Source organism: Amphiprion ocellaris, chromosome 23 (genome assembly GCF_022539595.1).
Source record: "Amphiprion ocellaris isolate individual 3 ecotype Okinawa chromosome 23, ASM2253959v1, whole genome shotgun sequence".
Lineage (NCBI taxonomy): Eukaryota > Metazoa > Chordata > Actinopteri > Pomacentridae > Amphiprion > Amphiprion ocellaris.
The window spans coordinates 17,391,565-17,405,937 of record NC_072788.1 but is presented as its reverse complement, the minus strand read 5'-3'; the positions used below and the strand labels follow the sequence as shown (position 1 = coordinate 17,405,937).

Genomic DNA, 14,373 nt, shown 5'->3' with positions numbered 1-14,373 from the left:
GTTTATTAGATTTTCTATTTATTCTAACAGGCTTGGAATTAAGGTCACGAGCAGATTTTTTGAGGTGTTGGAAAGAAAACCAAGCCAGTTAGAGCTTTGTAGATGGGATTAGGACCCGAGGCATCATATTCCTGTCATAGAGCTAGAAAAATAATGATAACTTACAAAAATAGTCACTCTTAAACAGTAATTTCTTTTGATAGAAATCATCACCACACCCACAGGGAAAAACACTGATGATACTGATATGCTAATCCCTACTGATGGTTAAGAGCAAACGAACATTTCTTTTTGTTTTGTAGCGTAGATATGCTCCATCTATCAATCCAACTTGGTGCTCTTCTGTTGCTACTGTCCCCTTAAGAGGGTTCTGTTTTATGTACAAACATGAAATCATCTCATGGTTTACAATAGAAAATAATAGATAAGAGATACTAACATGAATCCAACCACTGTGTTTATTAAGCATCTTTTAACACAGAAATATTATATCATTAATATATAATTTACACACAAAATACAAAAAGTAATAATTCATGTTTAAAATGTTACTGATTTTCACAACAATATTTTATCATGTAAAAAACCTTGCTGGTTATTGCTGATAATATTTTCAACTTCTATGTAAAGTGAACTTATTGTAGAGTCATGGCTCTGAATATGATTGGTGGATTAGGCTGTGATGTCAGCACGATTTGTGAGCGAGGACGGCCAGTGCTTTGGCATGAATGGGCTTGTAGAGGAGGGTGAAACTGGAGGGGGTGAGGTGGCCGTTGCCCTGTTCATCCACTTTTCCCATCAACACATAGTTCAGGCCTGGACAAGAAACAGATAAAGAAATAACATTAGAATATGTCAAATATCAAGTCATTCTCATCCATACTAAGGCATCAAACTGATGATATGCTACCAAAAGCAACATTTCTTTCTGTACTGCCATTTATTCACAATAACTTCCAAAAGGGACCAAACAAAGTCACAATCACATCCTTTTAGAAAGAAAAGCACACAGAGAGCACAGTACTTTGTCAAGGCTGCTCAGTCATTGTATCATTTTTGACAGATGAAATCTTTAAAAAAAATTAGTACGTTATGTACGGATATCGAATCGCGTGACCTAATGTAGCAGGCGGCGGGAACTGATGGGACTCGGAAACACCCCCACAATTTAATCTATTGTTCCTTGTATCATTTCTAACAGGCAAGTCCCGAGAGGTCTGCAGCAGTCAGTTTGTAGTAGGATCACGATTATGTGATCGTCAGCAGGCAGCACGTAGTGTTCACTTGTAGTCATAGTTACAGTGACACCATGCCGCTATCTCCCAGTGATACAGGAATCTTTAACAGATCCGTGGATCCAGACTATCAGCTGCATCACTGCCAAAATCTAATCACTTGGTCCTTGTGTCATTTCTGACCTTCCCTGAACATTTCATCCAAATCCGTCTGTTTTTGAGTAATGTTGCTAACAGACAGACAGACAGACAGACAGACAGACAGAAAGACATACGCCGATCATCACATAACTCCGCTGCGTTACTTGGCTGAGTAATAATTACTCAATTTGTAATCATTTTTCCATATTTTTATTACCTTCATTTCTGCTTTGGGGATTAGTTAAAGAATCACATCATCTGCATACACTGAAAGTTATTTTATCGAATTTGACTTTAAGACATGGAAAAGGTGGAGAGACTCTGTTAAAGTTCTTTTTTAGGTCAAAGAGTTAACCACCTGTATTTGATAAAGAAAGGTGACTCATCTGAATGTATAGTCCTAGAGTGACAGTTTTGTGTGTATTTTCAAAATAAGTAATGGACGAAAAGCCTGTTTTTCAAATGAGACATTTCAGACAGGTGTAGAGCAGTGTTTTCTGTGGGAGAGAATAACTCTCTTTGGCGTGGACTTTGGGCTTATTCGTCTGTCTTTTCAGAACCACATACAACTCCCATATACAGTAAAACATGTTTCAAAACATGTTCCTCAACTGTAAAGTCCAACATCCCTAGTTAAGTTCTTGATAGACACCCTATAGAAGGCCAGTTCCCAATTAACCAGGTTTCAGCAGTTTCTAAAAGCTTTGTGCATGTATAGACCTTTTGTATGCACCAAAAAAAGCTATATAATTCCAGAAAAGAACAAGGAAAACCCAAAAAGCATAATTTTTAATGTGAGATGACTTGGGTTGTGTATCGGTGCTTGATAAATAAAACTGAGTTGAATTTAATAATGTAGGCTCTATAAATTATTGACTGATGTGAAACACAGTCTGTTGATTCATTACTATATTTATAAATGAGAGTGCTAAACTGGCAATTTACCGACTGACTATGTCACACAGACAACACTGTTTGGATCTTTGGGAAGTGAGGTACTGCCACATGTGCCGCCACAGCGAACAAAACGGAGAGTATGCCGCTCTAACTGCAGAACCCAAGTTGCATTTCATCATGTTATCTAAAGCTGACGAAAAACAACTGAACAAGCCAAATATCAACACATCCAAGTTGATTGCCGTCTGGACACAAGACGATATTAAAGAAAAGATTCCCATTTTATGGACTTTGATCGGGAAATACGAAGATCGACTGCGCAAAGAAAATGTTAATACACAGATAAAAATCTGAAAGCATTCAAAGCCTAACTTCAGTCACTGAGATTGTTCAGTATCTCAGGAAGCACAGGAGTTTGAAACCCAGTGCTAGCAGCAGTATGCTGTATCGAAACAGCGAAGAAAAAAGACAAAGATTGCAAATACAGAGCACTGGAACATACCTTTGGTTAGCCCAGGACATCTCTTGCAGGTGGAGGTCATTGTGACCGACATGACGGGTCCTGATTTGGTGATGTTGAGGCGTCCTGTCTTATAGGCCTTGATCAGGGACACCTCGACTGTTGCAGAACCCCCTGGGCCCGGGGCCAAAAGTGTAACCTTACCTGTAATTACTGAAAGAGAAAGAGACCAAAATGTATGAGAGAAAATTGAAATTTCTGAGATAAAAAGGCAGAAGGGAAGGCAAAATCTGTCTCATAGAGAAAAGAATGGGAACAATATGGTAAATAAAACTAATGATGTTTTTAAAAGGTAGACATGTGAGGCAGCTCATGTTGCGTCTCACCAAAGTCATGAGGGCAGAAGTTGGACTGGAGAGTTCCTGTCCTCTTACAGGCTTGTGTACACAGTGGGTTCAGCGGTATAGCTGCAGGAAACACATGAGCAAACAATAAGGACTTCTACTACAGGTATGCACAGCTAGACAAATGGAGGAAAAGAGCAGATTCTGCATTTTAAAATCATTTGCTTTCACTCACGTTTCTTGCTCACTGCAGGCTTCCTCGTCACAGTCTTGCTTAGTCCTGGTTTAGGTGATGGTTTCGGCTTCATCTTAGGTTTAGTTGTCGGTTTAACTCTACTCTTAGGGGTTGGCTTCACTGGTTTGACACTGGGTTTTACAGTGGGCTTCAGGGCAGGTTTACGTGTGGGTTTAGCTTTAATGGTTGGCTTAACGATCTTAGGTTTCGGTGTAGGCCTAGCTCCAGGTTTAGTTGTAGGCTTTTTAACAGGTAGCTTTGGTGTGGGTTTAGCTGGTTTGGGTTTAGGTGTTGGCTTGACTGCAGGCTTGGCAGTAGGTTTGCGGAGTGGAGGTTTTTTAACCAGGGATGTCCTCCCTGCTGGTTTTTTGCTTGGTTTTGGGGTGGATTTAACCACGAGACCAGGCCTCGGTTTCGGAGTTGGTTTCAGAGTTGGTCTCAGAGTTGGTTTGGGATTTGGCTTAGGTGTTGGTTTGGTAGGCTTGTTTGGCCTCATGGTTGGCTTTTGTGGCAGGGAGGTGGTCTGAGGTCTGAAGATGAAATCCCCTCCAGCAGAGGGTCTTCGGGACCCACGGGGCACACTGGAATAGTGGGCCATGAATCCATCTGAGGTCACGCTGAGGTCAGACACAAACTGGACAAGCAGCTCGTTACCATTTGTCACTATAGCCCTGTGTAAGGAATGGGGAAATTAGAGGCGAAGAATGGAAAGAAGAACAGGTGGAAGAAATGTACAGGGGAAGTAGAGAAATGTTGTCCAATTTAGGTCATGTGTCACAGCTATGAAAAGCAAATTATTTCTTAAAATGCATGTTTTAACAGTGAATCTCACCCTGGTACTCTGTCACCGCAGAACTTCCCGATCCTCCTTGAGTCGTCGGTCTCTCCCCCGTTAAACAATGCCACGTAGTCATAACGGCAGTACGTATCAGCCTCCAAATCCAACTTCTCAAACTTCACCTCGATCACCTGGAAAAGAGGCGGGACACAAACTATAACATTTTTGACAGCAAATCAAGCCATGTTTGTCTCCGACTAATTTTCATAAACTTAGTACAGTGCAGACATGGAGAGGTACCGGTGCTGGAGTTTTTGAAATACAGAAGGGCATTTACTCCCTCTCTCGCCCTTGCTTCCTTCCCTCCTTTTCCTTCAGTTCAATCTCTTCGCATACATGAACACGCCTGCTTGCACTCAATGAGGTCTTTCATTTGAACTTCATCACAACACTGGGAACCTGAGGTGGAGCATTTCCTCGTGATGGCCCCCTTCACGACTAGTTTCATTCCTCTTCCTGCTCCAGCGACAGCTCAAGTTATTTAACAAGTTATTTAACACACCCTGCTGCACATAAAGTCCAATTCAAATTAGATTTCTTATAATATTTAGATAGATGTTGCAGCTGCTGGGCATATTTTTCTATCTTTCACAAAATCTTAGATTGTTTTACAAACTATTATGAGAGAAATCTATCAGCAAGCCCACATGGCGTGTTGGTGGCTGCTGTGCATTACATTATTTGAGTCGGCACATTTTCACATCCAATGACATCATCACAAAAAGTATGAAAATAATGAATCTGAATAGTTGAAAGGGGGTAAGTAAGTAAAGAAATTTAACATTCTCTACATCTAACTGCTGTTTTTACACCTCCAGAATTCAACAGTATGCCCATCTCTGGTTTTGTGGAACTTATTTCACTGCTATTCTGAATCAATACTGAATTCTGAAGCTCTTATTAATTTACAAATGTGTTGAACTTTTCATGCTGTGAGCTGATCTTAGTTACTGATAATGTACAGAACAGTTTGCTCCACAGTTAGCATTAATTTTACATGACTTCCACAGCTATTGCTTCAAACTCCTCTTGTTCAGCCAAAAGGAACCAAACACCTTAAACAGAAAAGGTGTGTTGGAGTCAATCAGACATAAATATCTATACAAACATACAAAGAAGCACCTTTGACTTTTCCATTTTATTATAAGACTTTTTCAACAAGTTTTTACAGAAACTGTCTCATTAATTGTTTTTCTGTGTCATAAATTGATGTAATTGCTGATTGGATACATGTCACTATTAATACCAACACTGAGGGACAAATCTTGAAATGTTCTCTTTTAATTACATATATTAATTTAAGGGCTGCACAGTGGCGTAGTGGTTAGCACTTTCGCCTTGCAGCGAGAAGGTCCCTGGTTCGCGTCCCGGCTTTCCCGGGATCTTTCTGCATGGAGTTTGCATGTTCTCCCTGTGCATGCGTGGGTTTTCTCCGGGTACTCCGGCTTCCTCCCACAGTCCAAAAATATGCTAAGGTTAATTGATTACTCTAAATTGCCCGTAGGTGTGAATGTGAGAGTGTTTGTTTGTCTATATATGTAGCCCTGCGACAGACTGGCGACCTGTCCAGGGTGTCCCCTGCCTTCGCCCGAGTCAGCTGGGATAGGCTCCAGCCCCCCCCCGCGACCCTAGTGAGGAATAAGCGGTGTATAGATAATGGATGGATGGATATTAATTTAACATAAAATGTAATTAACAAAAGTAAGTTTTGCTTTGGAGTTTATGTCATTCTAGATTTTGGCACATGCATTTTCATTTATACTGCTAAAGCCATCCAGCCATCATGAGTAGAACATCCCAAGATGAATGGGCAGCATTCTGCTGTTTTGCTAATAATCATAGGCGAATTCAGTAGCTGCACCTTTACAGTATTTCAACACTGGGACTAATTATTAGGTTTCCAAGCTGATAATTGATTCTTACTGGATGTTATTATTACTCCACCAAGGAATGCAGCAGAGTTATGTGAAGATCGTCTGTCTGTGCGCAACATTACTCAAAAACGGACTAAGGAATTTGGATGAAGTTTTCAGGGAAGGTCAGAAATGACACAAGGACCAAGTGATTAGATTTTGGCAGTGATGCGGTTTATAGTCAGGATCCACGGATTTGTTAAAGATTTCTACATTGCGAGATAGCGGCACAGCGTTACTATAACTATGACAACAAATGAACACTACGTCAACTGCCTGCTGACGATCACTTGATTGCGATCCTACTACAAATCAACTGCTGTGGACTTAACCATTGGAAATGATACAAGGAAAAACTGATTAAATTGTGGGGGTGCTTCTGAGTCCCATCAATTCCCGCCGCCCGCTACATATTAAGGATATGCGACTCGGTATTCGTATATAACATACATATGCATAACACACACCTGTGCTCAGTGCAAGGTAATTTTTTATGAAAGATTTCATCCGTTGGAAATGATACAACAGCTGAGCAGCCTTGGTGGAGTACTACACTCTCTAAGTCCTTTTCTTGTTTACTTATGTTGCCATGGCCCTGCCCAGTAGGCCAGTGTGGGCACATAGGGAGTCTCTCATATTCTCTGGTCTGATGTCAGTCATTGATGTGCCAGGAACTGAGTGGGCCGTATGCTCTGGTCTATAAAAGGCTCAATCCTCAATGTGGTCTCTCTCTCTTAATGTCAGACACGTTTTGCAGCCATTGGCTTGGTTGCTGCACCTTACCGCACCTTTCACCACACTAATGACCATAGATCCCACAGTTACACCACTGATACTGCTGATTAACACTCTCTATGCACTTCATCGCTTGAGTTAATAAATATTCTTTTGCTGGTATTTTACGTGTCCTTTCCCATTTTTGTCAAGGCCTATTGGACAGATTATAACAATGTCATTTCAACAGCTGCTGACATGTCAGCATTTCATCCACACTCAACCAGTGTCCCAATTAAGGGGCTGCAACCTTCAAAGGCTGCATTTGAAGACTGATTGAATTACCTGAAATGAAAAAGGTTGTCCCATTTCAAAATCACCTTCAAATGTGCACTAGAAATGCATCCTTCGATATTTTTGGGGTCCAGTGTGTCTCAAGTTCATTGGGTGACGATTGGGGTTCTGAGAATATGTTGAACTCTGCAAGGGGAATCTTGGCATCTAAAAATAACACTTCTAAATCTACGTAGTGGATCATTTTTCCAACATCGAAATAAATCACATCAAAACATCCACGTAACTAAAGTCTTGGCTCTACTGTCAGCTTGGCTGTCGGGGCAATAGAAATGGTGCTCTGAAACGCAAGGGTAGGAGCAGTAACACCTGTGTGATCTTTGTAGGATTCAGGCCCATTCGACGTGGCTTCAGCATTGACAGCATTAAGTGTGTGTTTCATGGGTCAAGTTCTGGCAACAGGAAACAGGCTGGACTATCAGAAGTAACAGCAAGGAGTAATCTGTAACCTCAGCAGTTTGAAGGTTACCACATGATTTGACACAAATAGTGGTCAAATCACTGATGACATTCAGCAGCAGCACACCAAGCTGGTCAACTGGCATCAGAGTTATATAAACCATTTTTAAGATTGGTCAGCAGGGATCATACAGAAAATCTGATGCGTTTAACAGGGAAGTGCAATATGATCAGCTTACATTGCTCGGCTCTACGGAGATGTGCCAGGAGCAGCTGATACCTGCTGGGTAATTAGAGTTGGGCCAGTTGGGCGTCTTGACCGAGCCCTGCGCTTTTGTCAGCCGTCCTCCACAAAACTGATTCTCTATGGGAGTAAGAAAAAGAAGACGGGGTCAAAAAGAGGACACTGCAATTGAAGCTTAAGGAAATCTACTGAGCAAAAACAAGACTAAGAGTCTGAATTATTTCATTACTAAGAAAAAAAATCTGATGAAACCCCAATGCCGTGGTGTATCTCTTGGAAAAAGACAAAACTGTGTAGCCGAAGCATCAGTTTCCACGATTACACGTCCGCACCTTCCATATGTGGCTTCCCTGCATTGAAGGAAGCCAGGAAGCCTCTTCCCCCGGTGGCATCGTCCGACACCATCTCCAGCATCATGGTGTTGGAGGTGGAGATGAGGGCACCGGGCCTGAACGTCCCACAGAAACGGCCCAGCTTCTGCACCAAGCGGGAGTGACCGTTGTAGACGTCCAGGTAGTCATAGCGACAAGTGGGGTCGGCCTCCATGTCGAAGAGGCGGAAAGACAGCATGACCACGTGACCCTCAGGGACCTGGAGGGGACAGCAGGTGAAGTTTTGAAGAAAGAGAGAAGCTATGGGAGTAAATGTAGAGTGGTCTTGGTCAATATTACCTGCACAGAGGAACAACCAAATACCTACTTTGATCCACCCCCATCTCCACCTCTATCTCCACCCCTCCACGACTTACTGCAGCTCACCCATTACCCTTCTCAAACCCTGTGAAGCTCTATGAAAATTCAGCCATACACATTTGAACCAGAAGCCATTTTCAAAGAAGAATAATATGTAAAGTCCCATCCGGCAAGGTGACAAACTTGGATCCTTTGGTTTGTTATATATGAAACCTTGGAAGTCTGAATCTTTGTTTTGGCCATCATTACACTGCGATTTCAAGGTGGAAATGCTTAGATAAAGTATTGACTGCTTATTTTGCTCATGCTTTAAGCATTTAAAAAAAAAAACATACGGACATTTTAACAAGGTAAAGAAAAGTTTTTCACCATTCAGTGCAACTAAGTGCATCAAACTGACAAGAAAAAAGTCATTGCATGCATTTGGTCTATGCAAATCTGAATATTCTAGTGAGAATCTGGAGGAAATTGAATAGATTTGGTGAATTCCAATATCTATAGGTAAAACTGTAATTTTCTGCACTGGTAGACAAAATGCAATTTAATGTTTTGGTCTATATTCTAATTTTGCACTGTTTGAAAGCTTTAAAACACTCTATCTCACCCTGTTACCTGTAAAGACGACACATTGCAGTTCAGGCTGAGAAGATAAGAAGCTGGTTGGTAGCAGGAGAGTCAGTGGCAGCTTGCTGTGAGGATGTAGCATTTGTTTGCTGTTGCTGGTTTTCCTTCCTGTTCTCTCAGCTTTGAGTAGTTTTTATACCTCCCAGGGTTAACTTTACCTCTGCATCAGAATATTTTTTTTTTTGCTTTTTTTCCTCAATCTCATTCCCTTCCCATGCCACGGAACAGTCACTGAACTTTGAGCCGTCAGTCATTTAGCTTCACTGTGTCAGCTGGAAGAAGCTCCCACCGAAATCAAATAGGATTATTTCTGTCATCCTTAAAGCAACGTAAGGGGAAGAGTGTAGGTTGAGGAAAATAGATCTCAATATTAATGAACTTTGGGCTATCAATGTTTCTGAATGGTCAAAAAGAAACCCTAAGAATTAAATCTTAACCAAATCCAGCCCACAAAGGTTTTATAAGCCACTTTTCACAAGATAGCAATGGAACAGTGAACATGTCAATGCAGTTTAAGCCACTGAAAATGAACAATTTTGGTGGACATGACCAATATATTGCTGGTGCTAACCTTTTTCTATATTTACACATCCACCATCGTTCAAAAGTTTCGGGTCACCCAGACAATTTCATGTTTTCCATGAAAATTCACACTTTCATTCATTTGCTAACATAATTGCACAAGGGTTTTCTAATCATCAATGAGCCTTTCAACACCATTAGCTAACACAATGTACCATTAGAACACAGGAGTGATGGTTGCTGGAAATGTTCCTCTGTACCTCTATGTAGATATTCCATTAAAAGTCATTTATCACATTAACAATGTCTAGACTGTATTTCTGATTCATTTAATGTTATCTTTATTGAAAAAAAAAATGCTTTTCTTTCAAAAATAAGGACATTTCTAAATGACCCCAAACTTTGTAACTGTGCAGTTACTCGGGCTGCACAGTGGCTTGGTGGTTAACACGTTTGCCTTGCAGCTAGAAGATCTATGGTTCACGTCCCGGTCTTCCTGGGATCTTTCTACATGGAGTTTGCATTATCTCCCTGTGCATGCACATGTTTTCTCCAGGTTCTCCAGCTTCCTGATTGTAAATTGTCTGTAGGTGTGAATGTGAGTATGACTGTTTGTCTCTATGTGTAGCCCTGTGATAGACTGATGACCTGTCCAGGTGTATCCCCTGCCTTCACCCTAAGTCAGCTGGCACAGACTCCAGCCCCCCACGACCCTAATGAGGATTAAGCGGTGTATAGATAATGGATGGATGGATGAATGTACAATTACTCTGGCACTATATTGAGTAACAGATGATCCACCCTCTTCCATTTAATGGTAATAGCCTTTTTCTGGCTTCTAATTGGCCAGCATGGGTTGAGGGTTGGGATTCCGCATGCTTTTGACAGCGACTCCATTTTGTTTTTGTGTGTTAATGTGGACTGGGATTTCCTTTTTTAGCATGAAGGGAACCTCTCTTGTCATTAATTTAAAAAAGTCATCTCTGTGTATCACAGTTACATATTTAGAAGTTTATTTCCATTAAATTAACTCTTTCCTGCCTTAAAGGGCTCAGATTTAAATTACACGATTACTTCTCTTAGAATGTGTAGACATGAAGAAGAAGAATGATACTAAAAGCCCCAATCTGCAAGAGGAGAGTATTAGTTTCATAGGTTTGTTACGAACAAAACACTAGAGGCCAGAAGATGGAGAAAAAGACCCATGTTTATGTAGGTAAAGCCTTCTTGATCTTGTAGGACCCCTGGTTAATCTTTGTTGGACAAATAAATTACTGAATAAATGGATTGAGTTTGATTCTTTTCTTGTTGTGCAACTACATTTTAGCCTTTTAATGTTGCTTGTAATAGTCTCTTTCAGCTACAGCAGTCACTGAGCAGCAAAAACACATGGGGTTGCTTAGAGACATTACTATAAAAAAAACTTCCACTCCGAAAAGATGCATTGTCATTCATTCTGGCTGACAAGTTGCTAGTGGGGCGATGAGTTGAGTTTACCAGACTACTCAGATAGGTTGCAACAAATTAGAGCTTAGCAAGTAAAAGAAGGGGCAGGGAGGCATCAAAAACAGTTCGTCCATGCCTACACAGTCTTAACGAGGTCTCAGGCATCATAATTAAACTTCTTGTGTAGGTTGTATCACTGCTGAGCAAGGCGTTACTGCACTGTAAGGTTCTGCCATTTTCAGAAAGGCTTTTCAACATCACAGCTGATTGTAGGACTCACAGTGATGTACCAGGTGCATTTACTGTTGGGTTTGTAGAAACTGGGGAAACCTTCGCTGGCCACGATGCCCGAGTCTGTGACCAGGTGGCCTCCACAGGCGAAGACTGGCCTGGAAGAAAGAGGGAAAGAGAGAGAGAGAGGGAGGAAGAGAGGGGAAAAAAAACCTGTAGCTGACTTGCTAAGAAAATGCCACTTGCCTATGTAGCTATACTGAAGAGTATTGAGGCGAAACCCTGTGCAGACACACGTTTACATACACGCTGCAGACCACAGCTGCACAGTCTGCCTCTGTTCTCCAAGGCCAGGGAGGTTCCCAGTGAACCCTCATGCTGTGCTGTTTTTTCATCTGACTTGGTCACACCAAGCCAGAAAGACTGCCGGTATATGGTGTGTGTGTTTGTGTGTGTGTTTGTGACTGTACCACAAGAAAGTTGTCAGCAGACACATTTTACTGTAGGAGACAGGCACTTTTTCAAACACACATGGGGTTTGGTGACACACACCCACTCCTTCACACTGAGATAAACACACATCAAAGCTAGGGCCGGCTTCAGCTTTTAATTTCGCTGCGCTCGCTGGGCCCACACTCGTTAATTTAGATGTTTGCTGTGTCTGCAAAAGCCATAAGGGGAAAAAAATGATAAAGATTGTATTCAACATTACAAAAGTAACTTTGTGCAAAAGATCCAATGTAAAAATGCATCTTAAAAGAGCATTTCTTATTTCAGAGACAGAAGTATTGCACAAATATTGAGCAAATTGTCAAAATGAATAGGTTATTCCTCACGTTGTGGTTTCATTGACACCCCAGATTCGTCCTCGTCTGACCCCCAGAAAACCAACCCAGGAATTAGTCTGATTCCGTCCACCCCATTTTCATTCCAATTCTGGACCATATACAGCACCGAACCTTATAATGCAGAGTGCAAGAACACAAAAATATAGAAAGGCACATTCAAAAACTTCAGTTTTGATGATCTGAAACCTGAAGAGGATTTTTATCTTTAAACTATGGTAGCCAGTGGGGCAAAAATAAAACATCTGTGATCATCATTACAATGAAGCTTGTTCTTCAGGCATGTGTCGTGTGTCTACTGCGGTACTGTAAGGCCACATGTGGCCAAAATATTCCAGTGGTGGAGTCCCTCCCTTCTGACCCTCTGGGGCTGAGCAGCCCACAGGCATTTGTTTGTCTCCCGTGTTCAATTTACACTCTGTGAATGAAAGTCCACTCACACCAAAGATTTAGTTAGAACCAAAAATAATGCACTTCTCTGCTGTCCAAAATATGGCATTAAGTGTAAAACTACATGACTGTATTATAATTTTTTTTCTCACGAAAAAAAGACAAGCTACAGTGCATTTGCCCACTTTAATCAGCACGCTGTCATTTTGTGTCCGCCTGCCTGTCTGTGTGTTTATGCCATGCCAACCACATCTTACTAACACTGCAACCTTCTCTGTCAGTAATCATAATACCGCAACCGGGAGAGGAAACACACACGCACACACACTTGTTAATCTAGACAGATGTGGGCTTGAAAATAACTTGCCACATGTGCACATGCAAGATGCAGAAAAGAAAACAGACTCATGAGAGAAACACATACATGTAAGATAACTCTCTTTCGCACACACCTTACCTTAAGTTTGTGGTGTTACTCTGAGCATCGGTCCATCCCAATGTCAAACTGACAAGGAGGCACACAGTCCACACCCTGCCCTCCATCCTGCTGTCCTCCAGATTAGGAAAGACGAGAGAGGAGAAGGAGAAGCAGGAGGGAAGGAGGGAGAGGCAGTGCAGAGGCGTGGAGAGATGTAATGTTTGGAAGGGGAGGGGAGAAAGAAAGAGCAGGGTAGTGTAAGTGATGGAAGTTGGTGTGTTATGGAGGGATGGAGAAGAAAGGAAAAGGTGGATGGATGAAAAACAGAGGCTTGTTTGACACAGGTGAGGAGGGAAAACAGCATAACTGACTCACGGCCAAATATAACGCACTGTATGTACAGTTCAGAGTAGAGTGAGTCTGTACAGGGAGGTTGTTATAGTCCAACTCTGGGATGTCGATTAACAGGTAAAGAAATGGATTGGACTGTACGTGTTTCTGCAGGTGTGTACTGACGGACAGAGTGCCTGTGTTGCATGTGTGTATAATGGTCACTGTGTTAGCAGCGAGGCATCTGTGTTTGGTAATGTAGGTCCCGCTGCTCAGTTTTCCACTTGAAAGATCTCACCAAATACTGGATTTATTGTACATGAAACTTGGTTTGGGTATTCTTGGTGTCAAGAGGATGACTTTTGTGCAGCCTCACTACATATTTGGGTTGACATGTCTGTCCAGGGGCTGCACAGTGGCTCGGTGGTTAGCACTGTTGCCTTGCAGCTAGAAACTAGAAGATCCCCGGTTCGCGTCCCGGCCTGGGCCTGGGATCTTTGTGCATGGAGTTTGCATGTTCTCCCTGTGCATGCTGAGGTTAATTGATGATTCTAAATTGTCCATAGGTGTGAATGTGAGTGTGATTGTTAGTCTCTATATGTAGCTCTGTGACAGACTGGTGACTTGTCCAGAGTCCCCTTGCATTCGCCCTAAGTCAGCTGGGATAGACTCCCGTGACCCGAATGAGGATTGAGCGATGTATAGATAATGGATGGATGTCTGTCCAGCAGCCTTCACCATTATCTGATCCAACTCACCACCAGTCTACTCCTCACTTCATCTGATTGTGCGAGACATACTGCAGGTCTCACAATATGACCACAAAGTCAATTGTCAACCTTTACCTGTGGCGCTGTGGAACCAAATGATGAGGAAATGTGTTTAAATATATAGTGTTTGTTTTGCTGTTCCATGCCTGGCAGTCTCATACTAATTAGGCAGCCCATTTGTCTCAGTCACCTTCCTCCAGGTTTCTCTGTCATTGTTAACAGCAGTAGGCATCAACCATGTCTGCCAGCAGAACTATGGAGTCCCTAGGCAGAACCTTTACCAGGATGCCACCCAGTAACTCATCCTCCCACATTGGCACCTATTCCTTCC

The 14,373-nt window shown here is 42.0% G+C and overlaps 1 protein-coding gene across 1 annotated transcript; it reads right to left on the bottom strand.

The window, feature by feature from the left end:
* Nucleotides 1-440: 440 nt before the first annotated feature.
* pcolceb (procollagen C-endopeptidase enhancer b) lies at nt 441-13,140 on the bottom strand. The gene is made up of 9 exons (XM_023274165.3): nt 12,982-13,140; nt 11,339-11,447; nt 8,107-8,365; nt 7,770-7,894; nt 4,145-4,281; nt 3,313-3,983; nt 3,120-3,200; nt 2,776-2,946; nt 441-816 (listed from the first exon to the last, which is right to left on the bottom strand). The coding sequence occupies exons 1-9, from the start codon at nt 13,065-13,067 to the stop codon at nt 686-688; spliced, it is 1,770 nt and encodes a 589-aa protein (XP_023129933.2). The 5' UTR covers nt 13,068-13,140; the 3' UTR covers nt 441-685.
* Between the last annotated feature and the right edge of the window lie 1,233 nt (nt 13,141-14,373).

Excerpts from the sequence above, each read along its gene's own strand:
- pcolceb (XM_023274165.3), bottom strand. The coding sequence starts at position 13,067 with ATGGAGGGCAGGGTGTGGACTGTGTGCCTCCTTGTCAGTTTGACATTG. Across the intron at positions 8,366-11,338 it reads AATGCACCTGGTACATCACT|GTCCCTGAGGGTCACGTGGT; the intron begins GTGAGTCCTACA and ends TGTCCCCTCCAG. Across the intron at positions 3,984-4,144 it reads TGCGGTGACAGAGTACCAGG|GGCTATAGTGACAAATGGTA; the intron begins GTGAGATTCACT and ends TTCCTTACACAG.